The sequence below is a fragment of the Lissotriton helveticus genome, chromosome 11 (genome assembly GCF_964261635.1).
Source record: "Lissotriton helveticus chromosome 11, aLisHel1.1, whole genome shotgun sequence".
Taxonomy (NCBI): Eukaryota; Metazoa; Chordata; class Amphibia; order Caudata; family Salamandridae; genus Lissotriton; species Lissotriton helveticus.
This window is the reverse complement of record NC_136072.1, coordinates 925337210-925365172: the sequence shown is the minus strand read 5'-3', so window position 1 is coordinate 925365172 and position 27963 is coordinate 925337210. Positions and strand designations below refer to the sequence as shown.

Below are 27963 nucleotides of genomic sequence, written 5' to 3'. Positions count from 1 at the left end.
TCACCTTCCAGAGTCAGCTCTGTCTCTCAGCCCCGAGTTCGACCAATCCGTCTAATCCTGTGGCAACAAATGACTTATGTAGGTTATCTTCCCGAAATGGCCGAGATCTCTGTTTTCCTTCAGGGTTGCGTCTCGACTCCGGTTGTCGGAAATCGGACCCAAGCGAAGGTACTGTTTGGGGATCAGGGCAGATTTCCTCACACTGACCTTCCCCTATGCCTACTTTACCTGCGTGCGACCTGTGTTTCACTGCCTACAATGCCCTTTTCAATGGGCCTTGGATGTCTGCTTGTCCAATACCACACATGCTGTCCTGGATTACGAGCTGCTAATGAGTCCACTAAAGGCCCATGTCCGGGTATGTGCCAGGGATATGCGTTTGGTGTGTGATCCTCTGCTTGGACCAACGACAGACTTGAGTACCTGTGCTCTTGCGCAGTGCCTCATTGACAGCAGCTTCTTCGAAGTTAACGCAGGTTGCCCTGAGATGCTCCTAATGGCTTCTGGATATCAGGAGCATGTGTGTTCGTTCGACCTACTAAACTGGATGGCATGCATTTTTTCGATGGAAGGAATAGAAAACGTCCTGGAATTCATGGAATTCCGCTTTACCAGCCACATTTTTGAAGTTGATGACTAACTATGAATGGTTAGCAATTTTTGAGTGCCCAATTGGCAACATTTTAGAACATTTTACCCTGGCATTTTTTTTTCTCTCCCCAAAGTTACACAAATTGGCCTATAACAAAGACGCTTTGCCTCTGTTTACCTCTTATTTTTATTTCTTGCAAGGGCTAACGCCCTGGCTAAGGGGAGGGTGTCACGTGGCCCATGGGGACATTGTCGATTTTCACTGCCTTAGCATGAGCACGTTGCAACTTGCCTGCTGCTCTGCACACGTTACTATACGTCTTTATTTTTTGCAATATTTTCAAAGACTGCTTTCACATGAGAAGTCATCGCTGTGCTTGCTCTCTGCATGTTCCTGGGATTATGACTAAACATTATGTGCAAGGTCGAACAAAAATGTCCCTTGTTATTTTTTACTGGCCAGTTCTTAGCCCTTAGACAAAACATACTGATGCAGCTGTTGTTTGGGCAGCGTACTTGGGTTTTTAGTGGGGTGCACGAATAGGTAACACACACTTGGAGAGGGATATTTCCAGGGAGACAAGCGCCCATGATGTAGAACTACCATTTATATGCTAAGACATGGGATCTGCTGACAAAGCCAAGAGATCTTCTATTATATAATAATACTTCTTAGCAAGGGGCGGGAGGTTAGGCACTGTGGTCCTTTCTCCATTGTCTTTAATGATGACATCTCCCTTCATAATTTATGGACTGACTGCTATGCTGGCAATATTTGTACTATGCATTTTCATGCTTGTTGTGGCTCGCATACTGCTTGTTAGGGCACGTTAGTTAAAATAAATATTTTAAACTGTTTTGTGTCTCAGTCAGATCTTATTGTGGACGAGTACAAGAGAGTAAGCGAAAAGGTATTTCTTGTTACCGTGATTCCTGAGAGAACTGGGAGTTTTGTGTTCTGGGCTTTCTAATCATTTGCTTCCCCGGGAGTGAGTAGGAGAGCAAGTGAGACACTATAGCTAGTCGGTTCTGGGTACATGGGTACTAAGGTGGTGGGTAGACTCAGTCCCTATACACCAAGGTCCCATTTCATGCACATAGTTCTGTATTTGTGCAGAATTCCTGCAACAGGTGGCAACCCCTTTTTATTAATTAAAAAAAATTCTATCAGTTAAACTAAATATTAATTAATACGCAAGTATTAAAATGAATACCTGAGTAATAATACACTCCCACACCCAAAACCCCTGTTTCCCAATTGTCCTGTCTTAGGGGATAAGTGCAAAGCACATTTAATATTATATTTTAGGCAATATAAGAAGCAGAGAACTCTGGGTAGTTCTCAAGTTTAGGTGGAAAGCAGCTCAAGTATAGAGCACTCTCAACACCAGCGACACTCTAAATTTTCTCACCTCAAACATCTGCTTTTCTATCAAAGTCTTTAAGCGTAGGATTAGCACAGTGCCATCCACACCGAGATAGAAAGGGACAAAGTCTTTTGCCATTTCTACAGCAAAGTCTTTAAGCATAGGATTAGCACAGTGCTATCCATACCGAGCTGTAAAATTACCAAGTCTTTTACCACTCCAGGCACAGTACCACAGCCTTGGGTTGGCAAAATACTATCCAAGCCAACCTGAAATTAATAAAAGCAACCCATGACATGTGTTTCACTTTCATTTGAGCTCTTCAGAGAGGTATAGCTTTGTCCAGACACAAGGAAGCACCCAGTATAAGTCAAAACAAAACCCTTTCAGCCATACAGGGACGCATAAATTATACATAAAAAGAAGCAGAGAACTCTGGTTAGTTCTCAAGTTTAGGTGGAAAGCAGCTCCAGCATTGAGCACTCTCAACACCAGTGACACTCTAAATTTGCTCACCTCAAATGTCTGCTTTTCTATCAAAGTCTTTAAGCGTAGGATTAGCACAGTGCCATCCACGCCGAGATAGAAAGGGACAAAGTCTTTTGCCATTTCTACACCAAAGTCTTTAAGCATAGGATTAGCACAGTGCTATGCATGCTGCACTGTAAAATGGCCAAAGCCTTTTGCCACTCCAGGCACAGTACCACTGCCTTGGATTGGCAAAATACCATCCAAGCCAACCTTCTCCTGGAATGAGTAGGAGAGCAAGTGAGACACTATAGCTAGTCGGTCCTGGGTTTGTGAGCACTAAGGTGGTGGGAAGACTCAGTCCCTATATAACAAAGTCCCATTTCCTGCACATAGTTCTGCATTTGTGCATAATCCCTGCAACAGGTGCAAACCACTTTTTATTAATTAAAAAAAAGTATGTAAAAAAACTTCTATCAGTAAAACTAAATATTAATTAATACACAAGTATTAACAATAATACTTGAGTAATAATACACTTCCACACCCCAAACCCCTGTTTCCCCATCATCCCGTCTCACGGGATAAGTGCAAAGCACACCCATTTATATATATATATACATATATTCACTGAAAAAAACATAGGTTTCAGGGCTGTTATATTTTGCTGGAAAGTTCACTCGTACAAAACCATTTAAATTCCTACGTTATAGTTAGTTCTGTTAAATATAATTCACACGCCCGCAATCCACTGCTGATGATGTCACATATTACATCATTCATGACATGGTCAGTGACATCACTGATGACATCACTGACCAACACCCATAGTGTTACCAGTAAGTTCCCCACAGGTAAGAGTGTGCCAAATGTGCTAAAGCCCGTTATGTTATAATAAGAAAATTATCTCCAATCTTAAGTTATTCAGTGTTTCACGCCATATCATTACCAATAACTTCCAGCCGGAAGTCGAAATTCTCCACGTCACTTTAAATTCCTCTTATCTGTTAAACATAAGGAATACAAATTTGCACAAAGCTGGTGTCAATATCTCCAAAAATTATATGCTATTATCAAAGCCATAGGAGAGCCATGTCTCTCAGTACTTACAAAGATCAAGTTCCGACATTAAAGAATTGAACTACTAGTGCTTCCTGTGGCCTCCCTCCTTTGGTGCTACCTGGTATGTTGGATATTTATATATTTTTTTTTTTTAAATCACTTATGATTATTGGAGCATGTTAAAGGATTAATGCATTTTGAAATAAAAAAGAATGATGCATACTTCGCGCCTCATGTCCTGACAAAATTGCTTGTGACACCTGTGCATATTTTCGATTGCTAACTTTTAGGAGCACAAAGTTTGCACTGTATTTGTCAAGTAGGTATGTAGGAAAGTGGAACAATACATTTTCAGACTGCCTTTATTTTGGAAACAGAATGGTGATAAGGTAAATTTGTCAGTATGGAAATTTTTATTACTAATTGAACAACGGGGAATGAGGTAGTAGAACGGATTCATATTGATTGAGTAGTTGGATATCTCTGCAGTTTTACAGCACGCAAACTAGTTCAAAGGGCCGTGAGAGCGCAATGAACCACACGTTACACATTTTTAAGGCACAGGAATGGACCATGGATTGCCCAGAATCAAACGATGCTCGTTTAAGACATAATTCAAACCTGGTTCCCCAAGTCCAAAGTCGGCAGCTCTAGCCGTTATTCCACCTATTTTAGCTTTGTTTTACAAATCTATGTGTGGACAAATTAATAATGCTATTCATTTTTATTTTCTTTGTATCTGTAACGTTTGCTAATGCGGGCAGCTGGGCAGTGGCGTAGGAAGGGGGCTGTCATCACTGAGGGGGTGACAAAATGGCAAAAAATATGTATTATAAACACATATTTTTGCCATTTTGTCACACCGGGGGTGACAAGAAATTTTCCGCACCGGGTACCACCTGACCTTGCTACGCCACTGCAGCTGGGAGACGTATGGGGTGCTTTACGGAAGAGATAAAAACCTGCAATGGCAAGAAAAATTATTGAGAAAACTGTAAAGCTGCCGTGCTCCAGAATGACTGAAAATCCAAGCGGCAGCATAGGGTGCACAAGCCGAGCGTAGACTGAGAGGTGGGTCCAGTCTTAGATTTTCTGTGTATGAAGTTAGATTCGTATACTGTTCTAGTCGGGTGGCAATTTGGCATGATCTGTTGCGCATTCTTTTTTGTTTAAGACAATGAATTTTAAAAAGTTACATGTTTTCTTTCGTAATACACTTTTTAAGAAATGGTGAAAAACAGCTCTCGGAATATGATTCAGACCTTACCGTCATTGTAGTAAAATAGTTTCATAGTCATGGTGACATCATTAGGAAGCGGGCCAAGGTTCTGCATCACCATATACAGTTTTCGGGTCAGCAGGGTACTTGCATTTTTTATTTCTTGACACCTTGTAATGCTTTCTAACCTCATGCCTTCACTGTAGAAAAAGACCCATAAGAGAATAATACACAGTTACTGCAGATGCAATTATGCTTGTGGGACATACACAACACCCCTATATCTGAGAATAGAGCAGGGGGCAAAGAGACATGCCATGTTAGAGTACTTGGGGCCAGATGTAGGTAATTCCAATTTACCTACTCTTAAATACCGAATCATACCGAATCGGTATTTAAGAGTAGGTAAATTGGAAGTAGGCAGATGTAGGTAATTTTTATTTTGCAATTACCGAATTTGTAAGATTCGGTATTTACCGATTCGGTAAATACCGAATCGGTATTTCCCATTGATTCCTAAGGGGCCTTGAAGCCCATAGGAATCAATTAGAAATACCGATTCGGTATTTACCGAATCGGTAAATACCGAATCCTGGCAGGGGGAACGGCGTGTCACTTTGACACCCTGTAGCACCCCAATTGCAGGCTTGTGTGCCATGTGGCACATATACATGCCCTAAGGGCATGTCTGTGTGTCACATGGGATAGGTGTACATGCACAGATGTGCATGTACACTGGAATTCGGTATTTTACCACCCAATAGGATTGGGTGGTAAATACAGACTCCTAAAGGGCCTGTGGCACTCTTTGAGGTGCCAGCTACATCTGGATTTACGGAATCGGTACATATACCGATTCGGTATTTTACCAAATCGGTAAATTTACCAAATCTGTAAATTTACTGATTCGGTAAAATTCGGGCCCCCTACATCTCAAAAACCAATTACCGGTCGGTAACGGACGAAATCGGCCGTTACCGACTGGTAATTGGCGACCTACATCTGGCCCTTGGTGAGGGGATTAAACGCTTCGAGCACGACATCAAATGTACAAGATTTCTTTGAGTAAGGGCTAAGAGTCCAGTATCAATGTTTTATTTTGAGAACGATTATTGCTTCAAAACTTTTTTATCTGTAGAAATCATTCTCTAATGTGGGTACCCTTAACAGTCACATGGATGCATTCACTGTCAAATACACCAACCTGGCTGCTTTAGAATATATCATACATCGTATTGGTTCATATCATACCTTGCAATACCTTACGGTACTGCACTGTATCGTATCATATCATAGCATACCAGATAATCAGGTGTCCGTTATCCAGTAATGAAGGAGCGGTGTATTAATGGATCAATTCTGTCACTGACCGGCTGAGCTTTGTGAGCACTTGCTCCCCTCCTGCATCCACAGGCCAGTTAAAATAAGTTTACCTGAAGTAACTTTCCCTCCCGCTTTACTATTCTCAGTGTTCTGTGTGAAGTGATATAGCAGCTCAGTTTTCTTGCTTTACTTTACGCTATCTACTACATGTAAAATCGGTTTGGTATTGTCACTGCTGTCGCTCCCTGGTATAAACCCAGCTTAATCAAGGTTTATCAATCCACGCATAGGAAAGCCCTCTCTATGTGCCACAAATCCTGTGAAAAGTGTTGTATCCACTTTTAGCAGGGAGGCTGGCCTTTATGAAGTACATACTCCTTGGTCTTTGGGGAACACTTTGATGGAAGCTTCCAGGAGACTGAGGAAAAGCTCTTCCATGAAGGAATGTGTGATGAGCACTTCCTGCACTAACGGATGGCAGTGGGAACATCTGTCTTGTGCACAGAGCTCGCTCTATTAAAAATACTGCATGAAGCCTCATCAGTTCCAACTGTCAAAGATGTCCCAGTGGAGATACCTGGAAAAAATCACTTGTAACACTTTCCACTGAACCTATTTACCTTCATATATGGAGTTAATCCAATGTGAAGAGACCCAGTAATGTTCATTGATGTTTTTATTTAATTTCAACGTGATTTATTTTCCAAAAGCTTTTCTCAATCAATTAATGAAATCTTTATTCGATTATGCATCATAATAATAAAAGATAAAAACATAAGAACCAAGTAAAAGCGTTAAAAACATTCAAATATACAACCACTGTATTGAGCTTAGATCGCACATTCTATAGACAAAACCTTTTTGTATTTTTATGTTGTTCAATTTATATGTACTTTCTTGTGAATACATTCTTTAAAAAACATACATAAATTTCACAAACAATACTACAATAATTACAAAAACTATAACATATTATGAATCTTAATGCCCCCGATAGAGGCCTAAGTAGTTTTACGACCTTTTACCTACATTTGTACTACCATTGTTCTACATAACGGTTCTGGCGCTGACCTTTTACCCAGTTAGGTGCAGCATAAATGTCATGTGGTTTTCTCTCAAAACCAGCCTCATTTATTATGCATGAGGATTCTCAGTATCACAGCAGGATTACCATCTTCTGCATAATACCTCTGAATAAGGGTCACCACTATCGTCATCCTTGGCCAACATGCGCACAAGTACAATGACACATAAAGGGAAAAAACCCCTAAGGGTACGATTCGGGTATATAATGACCAAATCTTCACTGGGTAAAACTAGAGGAGAAAAAGACTTCCATGCTGACACGCTGACGTGTGACGCTGAGGTCCCTCCACGCAGACACTCCAGCACGCAGTGGTCTGACATCCCTTGCGGGTTGTCCATATCGATACCAAGATGGGGTCCTTCGCTATCGGACATCTGGTAATGGGGAAGGCTCTATCCTAAGGGGATTCTTGGCTATACACCTACATACATTCTAGGTACACTTAGGTATATATAGTTAGGGCTTGCATCGTAGGAGTACGCATTTTATTATGTATCCATGTGCCCGCATATATTCATTGTTTTAAAATTCTACCTTTTCTTTACTTGGTTGGTGCCTATAACCGTATACATATGTTTCTGTCTAATGGCTGTTGCAGCACACCTATTTTATACAAGAATGACACTGCTTCAATAAAATTATTGAACACGTCCCCACTGTTTATTCTGTATATCTCTCTGAGTGAGCATGAGTGACTGAGCGAAAAGTACTGTACTGTTTTCACGATCCCTGAGTGGTCAAGGTTGTCATGTTCGATAGTTGCCAGAAACATTTCGCTCCTTGGTAAGAGGAGCTCATAGTGGCACTGTGAGCTAACTGGTCTACAGACTAACATATCCTTTGGGGGTGTATGGAATCAGTCTGGACACCAATCTCTTAGTTTATGTTGCCTAAAAGTGCAGACCCTATATAGATTTGTAGGAACTACACAACAACAATACAATACAATACACCATTTGTTCACCCCACACACCAATCACTACCTCTCACTCATACATCACACCTGTACAAACCATATATACAATTGTTTTAAGTTCCCAGAACAAAAAATAATTTAACAGACAACCAAGGAGACTATTGTTCAGCCTTTCATTGATGTGTCTCAAACTGGGTATTTCCAAAAATTCTGTCAATGCACGTTTCAGTGGAGTACAACATCTTTAACTTCCTTCTTCAGAACCTAATACACTTAGTTTTCATATTTAACCCAATCCACTGGGTGGGGTAAACTAGTCATATAGGTCTTAGGAAGCTGCTGCACTCATACTTCCCCAAATACTCATTTTGCTTGGGGTAAAGTACTGCACCCCCAACAAGTGGTCCATTTTTCAAACAGTATAATGGCTCAATTTATACAGTTAGACAGAGACTCAGATTATGATAGCATTTTGCTTGAGACTTATCACAGAGGGCAATTTAGGAGATGCTTATTTCCATGATTGTAGCCTCAAACTTGGTCCTCAAAGTTGGTGGTGCCGACATGCATATCTTTTTATGTGCAGAGTCTCCTCATTTGTAAACTTACCATTAAAATGCAGTTTTGTGAATACCCAAAAAAGAGTAAACTTAAACAAACATGCAAGTTTACTTTTGTGAATCAGGTCCCTAGTCTTTGTGATAGTTTGGCGCATTTTACCTTAGAAGATGGCTTGAAAGGCTGGTCAACAGTCCTTATGTCTGCCTGTCTGGCCAGTTAATGCAGTTTGTGAACTTCCTGAACTGAGACCGCCGCATCACTCTGGTGTCATGTACTTTACATAACTCAAAAACTAGTACATGTGACACACCACCCCTCTATGCACACACCACTGCTCCTAAAGAGTCAGGAGAATCATAGACAGCGTATGAGTAGTCGCATCAGAGGACCCAGGCCAAAGGATGGGCAGATTCAATCATTTAGCACCGTGAGATAAAATAATAAAGTGCATAGTACCAACCACTGAAAGGAAACAAAGGTTAAGGCACTATATCAGTGCAGTGAACGGAACGAAACAGAGTGATATTGTGCAACGAATCCATGATTGAGCATCCCTGGATTCTAATAAAAAGCATTTGGGAGTTTAATGGAATAATATGTAATTAGAGTTATCATTTAAATATGCTTGATTCAAACAAAGGAGCTATATATATATAAATATATATATATATATATATATATATATATATATATATATATATAAACTCCAAACCTTCGTATTTTCCAACGAAAAAGGTGCTGACACCGTATATATATCGCTCAACAAATCCTTCAGGATTTCTCCTGTCACAGATTGGCAGCATTAACACAAAAGGGAGGGAGGTAGGGGGAAGAAAAGGCATAGGCTCACCCTCCAAAAAATACCTTAGTTGCAAAAAACAATCTCGGAGGGACAGAAATCGAGAGCCTAGCTACTAACTATAGTCCTATTCACAACATTCATTGGGGTTGGAATAGTGGATATAGTGATAGAAAAGGAGTATTGCTCTTTTTCTTGTTGTCCCCTCACTCGCCAGGGTTGCCCCACGGTGACATGCTTCATCATAGGGGCCATTCCAGTCCGCTGCGGACTGGGACGTGCTGCGACTGGCGAATTACGTAGGAGCACTTATAGTTTGACTATGTGTGGTGCAAAGATTGGCAGCACTCACGGGGGATGGTTTTTCAAGAATATTTATTCGAAAAACTCCGGCACACAAAGACGCGTTTCGGCGTTAGCCTTCATCAATTTGTTTCACAGTTCGCACCACGGCCACACGTATAATTTATGCATCACATGATGTCTACCATGGTCATAGAAAGAGGACTGTATAAGTTCATTCTTTCATCTCAACACTCCTCCATATTGCAGTGTCTACTAAATCCCATGAGACGCGATAAATATCGCAAAACTCGATCGTCTCATAGAATTACAATGAAATAACAAGCAGTATAACCCAGTTAATCGTGCCTGATGTTGGTGTACAAACTGGTTATATCAAATACCATCAGTAAGTATGTTGGGTCCCAGACTAAATCTTCAATTTTTGATAAAAAATCTTTGGTATCTTTCACGTGGGATTTGAGTTGTACCACTAGGGGAAATAGAAAACTATCGATGAATTTGGACATGTTCTCTGTTAGTCCGTAGAACGATGAGACGATCGGCCTCCCTGGTGGTTCTGTGGCGTTTTTATTCTTTTGCATAAGAACCTGCAACCAGATGGGTGAGGCTGCCGTTTTGAACTTTTCTTTATCGGATCAGCAAGCCACTCTACATGCTAAATTAGCCTGCCTGTGTGTGACATAACCTACTCAAGGAAATAATGAAAAACGAAATTACACAGACTATGCATTTAAACTTACGAAAGGAACACTGTGTCCCAACATGCATTGTAACTAACACTGCTTCAAGCACACGCCCATAACAGGATGAAATGCAAATGAATAAAAACCGGAAATGCAGGCATGAAAGTTTTCGATTCTTTGTGTGTTTAGCCCATGAGGAAGGGGTCACGGAACCCTGAAACGCGTTGGCATTTTAATGATTAATGGAACATTAAGGCAGGCTGCATCTTTAAAAGCCGGATGGCAGAGTGACTTCGAGTGTGCTCTTATGCTTCAGGGCATTTGCTTTAACACATTTCTACACGGAGTCCTGGCCGTGGGGAGCTGCACCATCATCACCTGGGAGAGAACCTGCAACCAGATGGGTGAGGCTGCCGTTTTGAACTTTTCTTTATCGGATCAGCAAGCCACTCTACGTGCTAAATTAGCCTGCCTGTGTGTGACATAACCTTACTCAAGGAAATAATGAAAACGAAATTACACAGACTATGCATTTAAACTTACGAAAGGAACACTGTGTCCCAACATGCATTGTAACTAACACTGCTTCAAGCACACGCCCATAACAGGATGAAATGCAAATGAATAAAGACGGGAAATGCAGGCATGAAAGTTTTCGATGCTTTGTGTGTTTAGCCCATAAGGAAGGGGTCACGGAACCCTGAAACGCGTTGGCATTTTAATGATTAATGGAACATTAAGGCAGGCTGCATCTTTAAAGGCCGGATTGCAGAGTGACTTTGAGTGTGCTCTTATGCTTCAGGGCATTTGCTTTAACACATTTCTACACGGAGTCCTGGCCGTGGGGAGCTGCACCATCATCACCTGGGAGAGAACCTGCAACCAGATGGGTGAGGCTGCCGTTTTGAACTTTTCTTTATCGGATCAGCAAGCCACTCTACATGCTAAAATAGCTTGCCTGTGTGTGACAAAAACTACTCAAGGAAATAATGAAAAACTAAATTACACAGACTATGCATTTAAACTTACGAAAGGAACACTGGGTCCCAACATGCATTGTAACTAACATTGCTTTAAGCACACACCCATAACAGGATGAAATGCAAATGAATAAAAACCGGATATGCAGGCATGAAAGTTTTCGATGCTTTGTGTGTTTAGCCCATGAGGAAGGGGTCACGGAACCCTGAAACGCGTTGCCATTTTAATGATTAATGGAACATTAAGACAGGCTGCATCTTTAAAAGCCGGATGGCAGAGTGACTTTGAGTGTGCTCTTATGCTTCAGGGCATTTGCTTTAACGTATATATATATATATATATATATATATATATATATATATATATATATATATTCCAGGGATAGTCCAGTACAGCGCAGGCTTCCTCTAAACTGCAGATACGAACACAAACCCAATTTTTGGTGCAAAAAAAGTGATTTATTCAGCTGTGGCGTTCCCAGTCATCACGACGCGTTTCGCGCTTCACAGAGCGCTTGATCACATGACACAGTTAATCACCAACAGTTGGTTTAAATACAATCCACACATCCTGACCGAGCCTACAAACGGCATAGACATAGAAGAATTGTAACTTTAAAAACTACACAGGCTCATTTGTAGTACCATCGAGTTTCACAGGATTATATATATTCCGCAATAATTATTTTTTTCTCAAAGAGGCAGAACACAATTGTATCTCAAAGTATGGATGCAGAAACCATTAAAATAAAAGGTGATTGTGACTTACTTTAAAAAACAAACAGCATATGTTTCTCAATAGCATTAAAATAATCAGTATAGTCATTGTTTGTAGTGCAGTACCTATGTCGACGTTTGCTCTATGATAGTTCTGAATATTTTTTTGAAATCGCATATACTTTTAAACTGGAGATGATATGGAGCCCCATATGTTGGTTATATCCAGTTGATATATCCGCATTTGTGCAAAGGAGAGCAAAAAAGTGCTTGTGCAAATTTGACAGGTTTTCATCTTGAATGAGGATTATATTGCCGATGATGTATAAGGTTTACAGTCAGAAGGAGATAATAGCGGTAAAATACCTTACTCGTCCTTGATAATAACCTTATATTATTTATTTATTATTATTTTATTTCATATACTTGTAGAGCGCAAGCCTGTCACCCAGAGGGCATCCTGGCGCTTTGATCAGAGAACCAAGCACTAGACTGAAGCAGTCGCGCAACCCTTACTTAGGGAATAGGTGCGTCTTTAAGGCCTTTGTGAACGGAAGATAGTCCTTGTAGCTCCTAAGAGAGAGTGGGAGGGAGTTCCATAATTTAGCTGCAACCACGCTAAAAGAGCGACCGCCCATCCTCACTCTTTGAAACCTTGGCACCACCAGAAGGTGAGCCGATGAAGACCACAAAAGCCGTGGGGCCGAGTACCATGCAAACATATTTTGCAGCGGGATAGGGCCCAAAAGGTGTACAGCTCTAAACACCAAGCAAGCCGCTTTGAACTGAACCCGTAGATCTACCGGGAGCCAGTGCAGCTCTCGTAACGCAAGAGTGGAGGAGCTAGACCTGGGTCGGGAAAGGGCCAATTTAGCGGCCATGTTCTGAACTCGCTGAAGCTTCCCAATCAGATTTTTTGGGGCCCCCAAAAGAAGTCCATTGCAATAGTCGAGCCGACTTAATATAGTCCCACGGACTACTTCCGGCCTGGCCTGAACAGGGAGAAAAGGCAGAACTCTACGTAACATGCGTAGCAGCATCATACATGTTCCCGTGGTTTTGTTGACATGTAGGTCCAGTTGTAAATTAGGGCCAAACATTAGCCCTAAATTACGTGCTGACTCCGATGCCAGCACTGGTTCGGAAAAGGTACTAGGCCAAAAGTTCGCGGGCAGTGCCCGCGGAATACGGTCCGTAGAACAGTGGAGCACCTCCGTCTTCGAGCTGTTGAATTGCAAGGAATTAGCTCGAAGCCAGTCCGCTGTAGCTGCCATGCAGCGATGGAAGGTGCCCAGCGAGACCGCATTATTCCCTTCCAAGGAGAAGACCAGCTGAGTGTCATCGGCATAATTAAATGCCGAGACCCCGAAAGATTTTATTAGCTGGACTAAAGGGCGGAGGTACAAGTTGAACAATATCGGGCTGATGGCCGAGCCCTGTGGAACCCCCTGTCCTATTTTGCTTGGCTCAGAGCTGAAAGGCGGAAGTGAGACCAACTGTTGCCTACCCTCAAGATACGAAATCAGCCAGTCTCTAGCCCCCTCATCGACCCCGCACTCCTCCAGCCTCTGGACCAGGGTCCGATGGCAGACCGTGTCGAACGCGGCCGACATGTCGAGCAGCACCAGAAAGGCTGCCCGACCACTGTCGACACGCGAACGTAGATTGTCCAACACGGTCACCAGTGCGGTCTCCGTCCCATGTCCAGGGCGGAAGCCAAACTGGGCCTCGTCGAACCACCCGATGTTTTCCAGGAAGCCAGAAAGAGAACGAGTTACCCACTTTTCCAAGATCTTGATCGGAAAAGGAAGGAGGGAGATCGGCCTGTAGTTGGAAAGACAGGCCGGATCCAAGGTTGGCATTTTTTAACAGAGGCGACACCACTGCTAACTTCCAGCTTTCTGGCACTGATGCCGATTCCAAGGATTGGAGGCAGATCGAAAACAAAGGCGGAAACAATTCCGCATGAAAGGCCTTCCAAAACTTGGGGGGCAACGGATCAAGCGGAGACCCCGATGACACCGAATGAGCAATCTTACAAAATTCTTCAAAGGAAGGGAGGGGGAAAGAATTCAGCCGTGGTAGCCTGGGTGAAATGGTCGAGGCACCCAACCCGAGGGCAATGGTAGCCATCTGGGGTCGACTGGGCTGCTCCACCGGAGCTCCCACACTGATCGGCTGGGGTCGACTGGGTGAGCTGCCCGGAGCTCCCAGATCAAAGGCAACAGTGCACTTCTGGGGTCGACTGGGCTGCTCCACCGGAGCTCCCACACCAACCGGCTGGGGTCGACTGGGTGAGCTGCCCGGAGCTCCCAAATCAAAAGCACCAGTGCACGTCTGGGGTCGACTGGGCTGCTCCACCGGAGCTCCCACAATGATCGGCTGGGGTCGACTGGGTGAGCTGGCCGGAACTCCCAGCCCCCCATCAACAACCCTGATGCAAGAACGACTAGACAGGTCGGCGGCCATTCCCAGGCAGGCCTCCGCAGATACGGGATGTGTTAAGCCCGCCAAGATCTTAGCGGTCTTCTCCTCGAAGGCAAGAGCCAACGAGTCACACAAAGCCTGTGAGGCCCGGACAGAATTAGCCGCACAGACCGGATGAGACAAGTCCTTGACAATTTTAAATAGGGCTTGAGATTTATTAGGCGCCTGTAGCAGGGACGTTTGTATAAAAGTCGCCTTAGCCCGCTTGATCTGATCCTTATAGCCTCTCAGTGCGAGTCTAAACAAGACTTTAGCCGAAGGGGAATACTCCCTTCTCCATGCTCTCTCCGCCCGTTTACAGCTCAGTTTCAAGTGTTGTAACTCCACCGTGTACCAAGGAAAAGCCCGATTCACCCTCGCTCTTGCCTTTCGAAGGGGCACAGTCTTATCGAGCGACTCGGTGATGGACCGGCAAAAGGAGGAGTAGCTTTCTTCCACTGAGTTCCTCAGGCAGAAGTTGGCAGGTATTAAAGAGGGCAAAGGAGCTAGACTAAGCAATCGGGACCAAGGTCGACCCACTTGTGAGAGTCCAACCCCTGCGGCCTCGGGAAGATGATCCCCTAAGCATAGGGAAAAAACCACAAGCGCGTGGTCAGTCCAGCATTGGACTAAGATGTCAATAATCACCGCCAAGTGGGCGCCTGCAAAGATGAGATCCAACACATGACCGCCCCTATGAGTCGCGGAGCCAACCAGTTGTTGCAGATGGATGTCGGCCAGGGCTTGACAGAGTGAAGTAAACGCTCCGTCTAAAGGACCCCCCTGCCATAGATTGAAATCTCCCAAGACTAACAGGTTAGAATGAGTGTTTGAGAGGTCATATACTAAGTCGAGGAACTCCGGCAGAGAAGAGGCCGAGCCCGGCGGCCGATAACATAGCACGCCGGATATCAGTGTTCTCTCCAGGTTTCTCAAGGAAAAACCCATGAGCTCAAAGCCCGAGATTTCGCCGATTTTGAGCTGGGAAACATCCAGCTGTTCGCGGTAAATGATGCCAATTCCGCCCCCCCGATTCAATGGGCGCGGAGTATGAATAATTTTGAAACCCGGGGGACAGGCCAGGCCTAGTTCAACTAGGCAGTCCTCCCGAGTCCATGTCTCCGTCAGAAACAACACGTCCAGCCCAGATGACTCGACCATAAAGGCGATCTCCGTGTGGTGCTTGCAGAGCGACCGCACATTAAGCAGACCACATGTGAGTGACTGAGGCGGAAACAGAGCTGTGGGTCTCCGTGTCGAGGAGTCATAAGATGGTCTCAGAGCCCGCAAGTCTGACTGAGAATAAACCAGACGGGGAGAATGCAAGTGGCCAGAGGTAGCGGCCCTAGGCGTGTCCGTTGCGCGAACGGGCGCAAACGGGCTTACCTCTGGCGCACCTCCGGCGCGTCTACGGCGCGTCCCCTGCGCGCCGTCGCTGCGCGCCTGTCTGGCAACCATCTTAAGAAGCCTGATCAAAAGGTCACGTGGGTCCTGGCAGGGCGAGTGGCTCTCCCTCACCAAAGATGGCGCTCCCTCAAGAGAAAGCTTCCCCCAATCCAAGATGGCGCTCTCCAATCGGCGCGAGGAGTATACAGTGCCCCCGAGTCCCTTCTACCCCACAAGTGTGGGTGTGCAGGCGTTTAAATGCGGGTGAGTTACTCCCTCAATTCCCACTAAGCGGTAAAAGAAAAATATTACACAGCAAGCGCTTGGCGCAAATCACGAGCAAAGATTTAAAAGATTTAAAAGCAAGGTAGCTGTTACATATACAGCGCGAGTGCAGGAACTAAAGATCTATCAAAGCGAGGAAGGAGGTCCTACTTATAATACCTCCGCCTCCAATGCGTGGGTCCTGGCAGGGCGAGTGGCTCTCCCTCACCAAAGATGGCGCTCCCTCAAGAGAAAGCTTCCCCCAATCCAAGATGGCGCTCTCCAATCGGCGCGAGGAGTATACAGTGCCCCCGAGTCCCTTCTACCCCACAAGTGTGGGTGTGCAGGCGTTTAAATGCGGGTGAGTTACTCCCTCAATTCCCACTAAGCGGTAAAAGAAAAATATTACACAGCAAGCGCTCGGCGCAAATCACGAGCAAAGATTTAAAAGATTTAAAAGCAAGGTAGCTGTTACATATACAGCGCGAGTGCAGCGCGAGTGCAGGAACTAAAGATATATACACAAGTAATGTGCAAATAACGCATGTTTTAAAACATCAGACATCCTTATTCAGTTTTTACATAGTTTTTACATAAATTCAGCAATCAATACCCAATAATTCATAAATACACTTATATCTACAGGATTCAGAAATATGCCTATTAAAACCTTAAAAAAGGTTAAAAATTGGCTAAGAAAAAATGAATTCATATAGTATATCTAAGTTTGTTATTTCAATTGATTGCTAAAATCATAAATAACATAGAAAAGTTAATATAAATTTCCTGTGCAAAGCTGTCTAAGACCAATAAAACATGCTTAATAATTTACAAATCCCATAGTCAAATTGTACATATTTACATAGGAGTGAAAAGGGCCATCCTAATCACATGTTAAAGACACGTGTACAGGTCCTCCGTTGTATTGAGGCCTGAGGGATGCTTTGTGTTCAGTTCAATTATATACCTTGTTTCGAGGCGGCGTAGTTTGTCCTCTCTATTACCGCCTCTTCTGCTCGCCTGTACACAGTCTATAACAAAGTATTTCAAATCACTGCTCCTGGAGTTGTGTTTTACTTTAAAATGTCTGGCAACAGGGTATGTATTATCCTGGTTTCCTATTGCCCGTAGGTGTTGCAAAATTCTTTTGTGTACTTGGAGCTTCGTACTCCCCACGTACAGCAAATTGCAGGGACAAATTAACACATAGACGGCATATTCCGTCTTACATGTCAATACTTTGGTAATTTTGTGTTGCCTGCAGTCAAACGGTGAATAGTAACTCTTTTTGTTGGTTGCTTGTTGACAGGCTTTACATACCTTGCAGTTAAAAAATCCTGCATGTGTTTGATACCAAACAGAGGCTTCAAGGACCTCAGGGCTGGTTTGAACCAATTCATCCTTCATGGACTGCCCTCTGCTGTATGTTATGCTGGGCCTCTTAGGGAGATGCTTCCCTATCACTGGATCACTGAGAATTAATGGCCAGTTTTTGCTAATAATTTTTTCAATTTCCTTGTGTTGGGCACTGTATTGTACAATAAATCTGAATTCAGGGTTACTTTTGGCAGAATCCTCATTCTTTGACGGAGGTTGTGTCACATTAGCCAGCAAAAGGGATCTATCTTTTGAGTTGGATTTAGATATAGCCGCATCTATTATTTTATGGGAATAGCCCCTTTCTAGAAACCTTGCTTTGCTATCCAACTGTGCGTCCTTTAGGTCAATCGGTCTGCTATGTATTCTTTTTAAACGTAGCATTTCACCATACGGAATGCTGTTAATCAGGTGTTTTGTATGTGAGCTACTAGCATGCAGGGTAGAGTTTCCCGCTGTAATCTTGCGGTGTAATCTGGTTTCTATTCTACCCTGTTCAATGAAAACCTCAGTGTCCAAAAATTTAATGGATGTCTTACTCAGGGTGGCTGTGAATTGAAGGTTTAGAGTGTTCTTGTTGAGGTCTGACACAAAGGTTTCTGCTGATGTCATATCCCCCCTCCAAATCACAAATAGGTCATCGATAAATCGTAACCAAGTTACCACCTGTGATTGCATAGTTTCTGAGTGTTGAACCGGGAGGACCAGCTCCTCCCACCAGCCCATGTGTACACACGCGTACCTGGGGGAGAAGCTGGCCCCATGCAACACCCTGCAACTGCCTGTACATCAGGTTATTGAACATAAAAATGTTATTCTCCAGGCAGATTTTCACCATTTCCAGTAACATTTCCCTATGCTCTGGCATATCTCGCAATATTCTTTCAAGGTAGAAATTAAGAGCATTTAGACCATCTGAGTGTACAATGCTGGTATACAGCGAACAAACATCCAATGCAATCAGTATGTAATCATTTTGCCATTCAACATTTTTGCTTTTGTCAAGAAAGTCACTAGTATCACTGACATACGACGGAAGACCCTTGACCTCTCCCTGTAAGAAGAAATCGACGTATTGGGACATGTGTTCCAAACAGCTATTCCTCGCTGAAATAATAGGACGCCCAGAGGGGTTGGTGGGGTTTTTATGCAGCTTGGGTAAAAAGTATATTGTTGATACAACAGGATAGTCATTTCTGAGGAATTTGTACTCCTGATTGGTTATGAGGCCCTTGGATTTCCATTTTGATAGTTTTTTATAGCAGTTTGTGTACATAGTCTTAAGTTCTGTACTTGAAAATCTCGTATAGCAAGTTCTGTCATTAAGCTGCGAAAGGGCTTCTTTCATATACATGTCTCTATGGATTAGCACAATATTACCTCCCTTGTCTGATGCTCGAATTATTACATTGCGATTTTTCTGTAATTTGGAGATAAGAGCTTTATACTCGGCTATTTCCTTGTTGTATTTGTGTTTACCTCTGTGAATTTTCATCTTTAGATCCTTTAGCTGGCTAGTAACTTGTTCATGAAATAAATCTATTGAATCTTTAAGCATGACCGGAGTGTACGTGGACTTGGCTTTGAAATTCGTTAAGGGTTTTTTCCTTTGGTTGGCAGGTGCATGCCTGAAATCGTCATTCATTTGTGGTTGAGTAACAGTCATACCGCTGGCCTGCGATGTGTTAGATCCCCACATTTCGGCTAGTTCTTCCATTAATGCTTCTGTCGCCTGGGAATTTTGACTGGCATTGATGGTTCTGTTGTCAGGCAGCTCCACCTGCTCATCACCACATTTGTTCATTGTAAAGTATTTTTTAAGTTTAAATTTTCTTGTTCTTTTATAGACATCCAAGCGTGTATTAATGTAATTGAATTCTCTTTTTGGACAATAAGTCAGACCCAAGCTGAGTATTTGTTTCTCTTTTTCATTCAGGTCTATTCCTGCGAGATTTACGATCGTTTTATCAAGATCCTTGGGGGTTATTAATTCTTGTTCCATCCCCCTTTCTTTTTTTTGTTCTTGTTTTTCCAGCTTGTTCCTTTGTTTGTTTGCTTTTCTCCGCTCTCTTCGTTTGACGTTGTTTGGGCTGCGTAGTGTTGTTGCCTTGTCCGAGGGCGCAAGATCTATCTTCTGTCCTCGCAAAAAAGGGCTAGCTCTTCATCTAGTGTATTTTTGGGACCTGCTGCCCTTGCCTGTTCATTTTTCTCTTGGTCACTGTCGGGGTTAGAACTGTCCTCCGATACAGAAGATCCAGTTGCAGCATTTTCCATTCTCACGGTTACCGGTTTAGTGCTTCCTTGTTTATCTGCTTGCCGGTTTTTCCTTAGAGCCTCATACTTTCTAGAGAAAGTGAATATCTGTCCCGTTTCGTAATCAGTTTTGTCCCTGAAAAATGTATATGTTTTACGGTTTTTTATTACGTCTTCTTCTTTTTTCAATTTTATGCACATTTCCTTTCTAAGCTTGGTTGCTTCGTCCACATCATTTAGAGCCTCGATTTCATCATTTATTGTATTTATTTCTTCCAGTAGTTCGGCTCTATCCAATTCTGCATGCTTTACTAAAATTACCATGAGCCTTTTGGAATTGTCTAGGTTGCAGTCGGCCCATTCGCGCATTAGTGTGGGATTTGGTTTGTCGTATGTGGGCGCCAATAAGATGCGGAGCCCACGCGGGACCCGATTTACGTCTAGGTACATCTTCAGTGATCGGGCCTCCCACCATTTACTTTGCTCAGCGCGACTTTTCTTTTCTAATAGCTTGAACTTTTCTTTAATTGTATTCTTAGGTTCGTTCAATTTATTCGTTGCGCCGCTCTCCTTTTTGCGGTTCCGATTTCTTTTCATCAAACATCATAAGTGCTGCACTCTCTCTTTATATATATATATAATTTGGTAACATGCACAAATCACCCCAACCGGGTTGCAGAGTCAAAAAGGTTAAAGATTCCTGCTATGGAACCCTTTTGAGCTTTAATAACATCAGAAATGTAAATGGGACTGGAACTTAGAAATTCAGCGCGCACATCGATTCCCATTTAAGAAGCGCCAATCTCCATTGCCATCAGGTTCAAAGAATAACTTCCCACACGCAATTTTGATATGTTTTAATAATTTTCTGGCTCGTGAGAAAATATATGATCTGGCCAGACCTGATAAAAAACGGGTGCGGAAAGGTTGCCAATTTTTTGTACGGCCTGACTTTTGCCCATCAACTGTGGAACGCAGATGGCATCTTCGTCAGTTGATTACGAAGTTTCAGTCGAAAGGTGCTCAGGCTTATTTGCTTTTCCCATCCAAGTTAAAAGTGATTTTTAAAGGTCAAACGAAATATTTTGAATCTGAGGTTTTGGCTAATGAATTCTTGGGCTCTATTTAGCTAGAACTGTTACAACTTATTTATTAACCCGGGATCGGGTCCTTTTTTTGCGATGTCTTGAGTTATAAGTCAACCCGGATACTCCTTTCTTGCTAGAACTCTGTGACTGTTTAAATATTTTTTAGTTGAAACGGGTTGTCTCGTAGTTTGTATTTGGGGGGGCTATTGAATCCAGGATAGCGGGGGGACCACCAACCTAAACCGTCATAAGGACCATAGTCCTGCTGCGCTACAAGGGGGGGAGGGGAAGCTCGGGGGTGGGCTTTTGGGTGGTTGGGGGTAGGGTCGGTGGGGGTTGCTTTGGTGGTGGTGGGGGGTGTCTAGAAGGCATTATCTGTTGCAAGAATTATGTCTGAGTTGCGGAAACACATTTTTTCTATTGTACTAACGCAAATATTTTTTGATCTCAGTGCTATAAAACTGAACTATCTTTGTATCATTATCATGTGTGTGTGCTGGTTTATACTATTTTTAAATAATGGGGGATAGACTTCGACTTTGTACCTGGAACATTTGCGGGTTAAAGGATGTGAAAAAACGTAGGATCTTCTTTAAAATCCTTCAAATTATGCCGGCTGATGTAATGTGCCTGCAGGAGACCCACACTGCATGTCACAATCGTGGTTTCTAAGATTTCCTGGGTATGAGTTAGCTGCCTGTTCTCGACAAATTTCTACGATAAGGGGCCCTGCTATTTTGCTTAAGAATGGGGTTGGCTGCTGCAAAAGAACTAAAGAGGATAAAGCAGGTCGGTGGGTGATTGCAGAATTACTGGTTAACTCTTGTCCTATTTCAATCTGTTTAGTATATGGTCCTAATCTGGACGACCCTGATGTATTTAGGAACTTGAATGTAGAACTAGCGACCTGGCCGCATCCACTGGTATTCTGTGGGGACCTTAACATCAATTTGTCTAGTCAAATAGATCTGACAACTCACCGTAGCTATACTGGTCGGAAGCCCCGTGTGTTCAAAGCTCTGCAGACATTAGCTGTAGAACATGGCCTGATTGATGTATGGCATCATGATCAGGATGGGCATACGTTTTACTCTATTCCGCACAGTAAAATGGTTCGTCTTGATTATATTTTACTGTCTGACTATTGTGCTGGAGCTGTCAAAATTGAGGTCGCTCCAAGAACCCTATCGGATCATTACCCCATAATTCTTGGTTTGCCATGGGATCGTCCTACCAAATTGGTCAGGCCATGGACATTTGACAGAAAACTGCTCCTAGACCAGCAATATAAGCAACATATGAGTTCCTGGATTTCAGAGTTTATGGATATTAATCGGGGGACCGCCCGAGACGGTGTTGTCTGGGATGCATTTAAAGCCGTGTTACGTGGTGAAACAAAAAGCTTTGCATCTAATCGATGGAAGCTCGCCCAGCACCAGATTAAAAACAGGCTGGATGAGTTAAGGATAGCAGAATTTGAATTAAGTACTAATATTCGATTAGGGCGTCCGTTGACACAGAGTCAGAAGGTGGTCGCTATATTGAAATCCAATTTGCTCGATCCACTATATCAGGACTTGGCAGCTAAATACACTCAGTTTCGTACGTCAATGTATGAATTTGGAGAAAATTCAGGTAGGGTCTTGGCGAAAAGATTGCAACAAAGGGCTATGGCAAATCGGATTATTCGGGTGAAGGATCATCAGGGTGTCCTCCACGAGACCCCAAACGGTGTTCTGGATGTTTTTGTGAGTTTCTACTCTAGCTTGTACAGAGAAGAGCCCAGTATTATTCGAAACCAGACCCGGCTAGATGAGTTTCTAGATGCTATAGACACCCTAACGGTAACAGAAGAACAAAATCAGTTACTATCAGTACCCATCAGCTGGGAGGAAGTTGAAAATGCTATCAGTTCTCTGGCCAATGGTAAGGCTGCCGGCCCTGATCTCATTCACCTTGAGTTCTATAAGACCTTTCTGCCAATATTAAGACAAGGTCTGCTCACTATTTTCAGGGCGGCCCAAGCTGGTGATATTCCAGATTCCTGGCGATATGCTATCATTGTTTTACTTAAGAAGAAAGGAAAAGACGAGCTGAACCCTGCATCATATCGGCCAATAACGCTTATCAACACTGATAGCAAAATATATTCAAGTATTTTAGCATTTAGATTGGCTCAAATTATAGCCCCTCTTGTTTCTAATCACCAACATGGGTTCATCCCTGGTAGGGACACAACCGATCATGTTCGCCGCGTTGTCACCCTCCTTGATTGGGCGCAGGTTAAGGGCGCTTCCCTCGGGTGATCCTGTTGGACGCCGAGAAGGCGTTCGACAGGGTCTCCTGGGGGGTTTTATGGGCAGTATTGCGCTGGAAAGGTTTCACCGATGGGTTTATTCATGCCCTTCAAGCGTTATATCTTTCTCCAATGGCAGCCATTCGTATATCTGGGAAAGAATCTGGGTATTTTAGCAATAGCAGAGGGACTAGGCAAGGATGCCCTTGCTCCCCTCTGCTATTTGCTTTATTCATCGAGCCCTTCTTGTGTATGATTGAAAACTGTCAGGATATCTCTTTAGCCACGGCTCCGGGGACGGATTGTAAAGCATTGGCATATGCCGATGACATCGTAGTCTTAACAGATGATGTCGATTCCTCCTTTTCCGCCCTCGAGTCTTTGGCTGGGCAGTTTGGTGCCATATAAGCTTAACATTACAAAGACCCAAGTGATTCAATCCGCTGGTACGTCCTCTTCATTCTTTCCAGTTGTTAGTACGGCCACGTACCTAGGGGTACAGATTTCGCCAGAAGTGGACCAGATCCCTGATTTAAACTATCTTCCCGTAGTTGACTCTCTTCATACCAAACTTGAAAGACTGGATCATTTACATTTGTCTCTTCACGGGCGCTGTAACATCTTGAAGATGACTGTTTTACCCAAATTTTTATACCTCTTCAGGTCTATTCCTCTTTTGATTCCCCAGGTAACTTTGACCAGAGCTGGAAGAATATGTCAAGGGTTTTTATGGGGATACCATCGGGCAAGAAGAACTGCTGAGTGGACTCACCTGCCTCGGGATCGAGGTGGTTGGTCTGTTCCTAGTTTGTTATACTATTATTGGGCAGCTATGATCCAACATTTTGGTTCGCCGTTGGTAAGTGATCAAGTTAATATCCCTTTGAGTTGCTCTCCTTCTGTTTATGATATTGTACTTGGTGATGCTGCTAAGGGGGTTTTAACGCGAGTCCCGGAACCAAGCTATATTAAGAAAATTAAATTTAAGACTTGCTGGACATTGTTTTCTATTTGGTATAAAATTCGTCATCGTTTTGCTATCCCCAAGCTTAATTAATATACCCCACTTAGTACCTCTGGTTTGTTACCATCAATTTTCGAGGATGGGATAATGTTTAAATGGAGGTTGTTAGGCCAGAAGGAAATTGGTGACCTCGCTCAAGATGGCCAAATGGCTTCTTTCTCCTTTCTTAAGGAGAAATTTCAGCTTCACTCTAATAATTTTTTTAAGTATTTGCAAGTCAGAAGTTATCTTGATAAACAACTCTCTAGAAATACTAATATGTTTGTCAAGATTCCCCTCGTAGAATTGATCAAGAAAAAATCTAGAATAGGTGTTTTTTATCAATATATCCTATCTCAACTTCCGGACGACTTGGAGGCTCAGAATATTAAACTAGCCCCTAAATTTGATGTTCCAATAATAGATCTTACATTCCCACTTGAACTAGCCAGATCTGTGTTTATCTCAGGCACTTTAAGAACTCAAAGTTACATGGCTATGTTCGATCTTTATTATACCCCTTCTAAGATTGAGAGTTGGGGTGGTGTTAGAGGATCTAGGGGCGACTCCTGTACTAGATGTAAATTATTTGCTGCAGACGCAATTCATATGTTTTATTCATGTCCGGATTTGAATATATTTTTGAAGGAAATTGAGGTGTTTCTTAATCAAGTACTTACGATCCAGGTTCAGTTAACACCAGAGTTAATTATTACCGGATATGAATATTCAAGTGGTATTGAAAGAACTGTGGTATATAAATAAATAATACCGGATCTATTTTTGAATGAATGAATGAATAACAGATAGCTCAATAAATAAGAGTCAAGATTCGAGGTAGTGGGAGTTTTGCAGGTTTAATACAGCATAAGGACAGGAACAGGACAACCTGCATAGGAATAGGATGACAGGGCCCAGCAGCTGCTGGGGCTGGGTCTGGGATGAGCGCGCTAACTTTTAATAACAATACATGAGCATATATACATAGCGCAAACACATGGCATTACATTGCAGTAGGCGTAGCAGTGGGTGGAGCAGAAGGCGTGACGCGTAGCAGTCGCGAAAGATAAGGGATAAAGAAGGCGTAACTCAGACATGTGATGCGAACATAGCAGAATATGTCATGAATGGGGCGGAAACCATGGAGGGGGCTACCTAAGGAGCCGGGACCTCTAACCTGGTGGTGCGCGCAAACTGGCAATGACGTGTTACGAGGAGAAGCTGGGGGCTATGAACTCTGTGCTAGGAGCAGAGACTGAAGTCTGGAGGGTCGGAGCGACATGTACCTAAACCCTATCTAGTATCTGATGTTTAGGGAACATGTTGATATAAACTAGAAGTCATGAGGGGAAAAGCTAACTGACTCTAAGACTGGAGCATGCATTTATTCTACTTGTAGCGAGTGATGAAGAATATTAAATGACCATTAAATACAGTATTTCTCCTAACATGGGGCCGAATAGGCTAGACAATGACGGAAACTATTGATGTAGTTCAGTAGCTTAGGAATGCAGAGAAGGAGGACTAAACTGATAACTGGAATCATAACATAGTCTTGGCAGACTCAGAGGCAGAGCCAAGCTGCACCGGGCACTGCGAGGCAGGAAGTAAGTGAAAGGTCGAGGATACAGGTGGGGGCTGGATCGCTCCTCAGCGAGGCTTCAGGAGGCAGGAGCTGAATCTGATGTCCGGGCCCTGTTGAGGCCTGGAAACGGGGACTTTATAATGAAATAACGTGCACACTGAGAAACGTGGCAACGTAGCTTTACATAGGCCTGACACTCATAGTATTCACGAGGACTGGAAACTGGCATACTAGAGGAGGACACAACTATAATTGCGTCATTAATCGGACATGGGGAATAACATATGCATATTGGTCATGCACACATAACATATGATGGATGACACGTAGAGACACAGAACATGACAAAATTTACTTTTCCACATTCCCTCCTTGTCACTACGTTTCCATCAGGAAACATCAATATTCATGATACCATCTATCATTTCATACAGTACCATTTGTTCATCTCGAATTGTCTTGGAACGAGATTTAGAACGGGGCTTGGGACTAGGAATACAAGAGGTAGCACACATGCCGCAAATCGCAGGGCCACATTGTATACAGAGGCAGCAGCTGAATATGATCGCTACTGCAATACCTAGAAAGGACAGGACTTTCCATCCCCAGGCGGAAATTATATTCCAGAACCAACCGGACCATGTCCAGGTGCCTGGATCTTGGTGTAACAGATGGGCAATTTTATGGAGTCTGGTTATAGCTGAATAAACAGACGGCGCGTTATTTGGAATAAAAATGCAGCAACTGGATCCGAGGACTCTACAGGCCCCGCCCCTATCGGCCAGTATGACGTCAAGGACGAGACGATTCTGGAGCACAACAATTCTCATAAAGGATTGCTCTTCGGTTAAGTTACCTAGAGCGGAGGCAGTCTCATCTACTACAGCTTCAAGGGTTCTTGTTAACCTACGGATTAGCTTACTATTTACAACTGTGCCTAAATAAGGGAAAACACCTTTATCAATATCAATGAATTGCTCTGCAGCAGTCTCAGTATAATCGACAATCGGGAGGTTTCTCTTGTGTCTAGTGTGTACTAGGTAGGAATTCCTATGGTAGTCAGGTGGGGCTAGAAAAACAGGTGGCAGTAGGAAGGCAATGTAACAGGTTCCCTCCCAATCGAGGGGCAGACGAACATATGCAGTTTGACCACAAACGAAATAAGAATGACGTGAAGCTTTAAAAATAGATTTCCCACTGTCACTATACTTGATAATAGTAGTACAATCACTATGTCCTACATGTACAGAACCATAATTACGAACACATAATTCGCCTTTGACTGGTAACACTGAAATAGCAGGTGAGTCTAGAGTAGTATCAGACTGAACATTCAGGACCATGAAATTCGAAGAATAATTACCTAAATTATACACTTCATTTTCTAGATCTAACCCTGTTCTGTGGGGGAGACCTTTCTTGTCTGGGAAACATGTGCTGTTAAGAAAGGACATATCCGTCGAGGATGACGTTAACGTGGACCATGCTCCACACGAACCATTATGGGAAAAAGGATAAGGAAAGAGTGGCAGAACTCCCTTCGGTGTCTGGAAAGGGGGGAGTCGACCACACACCCAACAATTAGTGGCATTGCTGGTCTGGTGTGAGTAATGTAACATGCGGATAAATGAGTTATTGCGCATAGCGAGGCGGTATGAATATTCATGAGGAGGCAGATCACTAAACGTGTGCTCTACTGTAACATTAGAATGCTTATTTACATGAGGAACTGGAAAACACAGGTAAAATGCGTAACTGGTGCAGGAAATCAAAAGGCTGAGAAATAATATGAAACTTAGAAAAACGATACATCGGTTTGAGTTTTGACTAACTCTCTCACTATGGGGGTCTATTTTATACATGTCAGAAACAGTCTAACCGTTTCACCTAGGGGAGGACTTAGACAATCAAACTGACTGACTTATTTTACTAGACCGGAGTTTCTGTTTATACTCCTGTTGCGGAGTTTTCTCTAACAGGGGAGGGGTTGTGTCAATGTCATTTGCGGGACAGTCCTTAGGAACAATGTTTTGACAAGTCTTGATATCCTGGGAAATGTTCTTGGAGACCGGTTTCAATCCGTAGAATTTCTTGACGTGCGAAAGGTGCACCCAGCCGCGGCGTCCTTCCAATTTCACAGCTGTACGGGTGGTGAGGAGGACCTGA

At 43.2% G+C, this 27963-nt stretch overlaps 1 protein-coding gene across 6 annotated transcripts in view; it reads right to left on the bottom strand.

Annotated features, from left to right (window-relative positions):
• Positions 1-27963, bottom strand: part of HORMAD2 (HORMA domain containing 2) — a 644485-nt gene that overhangs the window by 134679 nt on the left and 481843 nt on the right. For all 6 annotated transcript variants that reach the window (XM_078667231.1, XM_078667236.1, XM_078667233.1 and 3 more), the window contains one exon: positions 4756-4907. In XM_078667231.1, coding sequence (XP_078523357.1) covers positions 4756-4907 — 152 coding nt within the window. The remainder of the gene's footprint in view (positions 1-4755; positions 4908-27963) is intronic.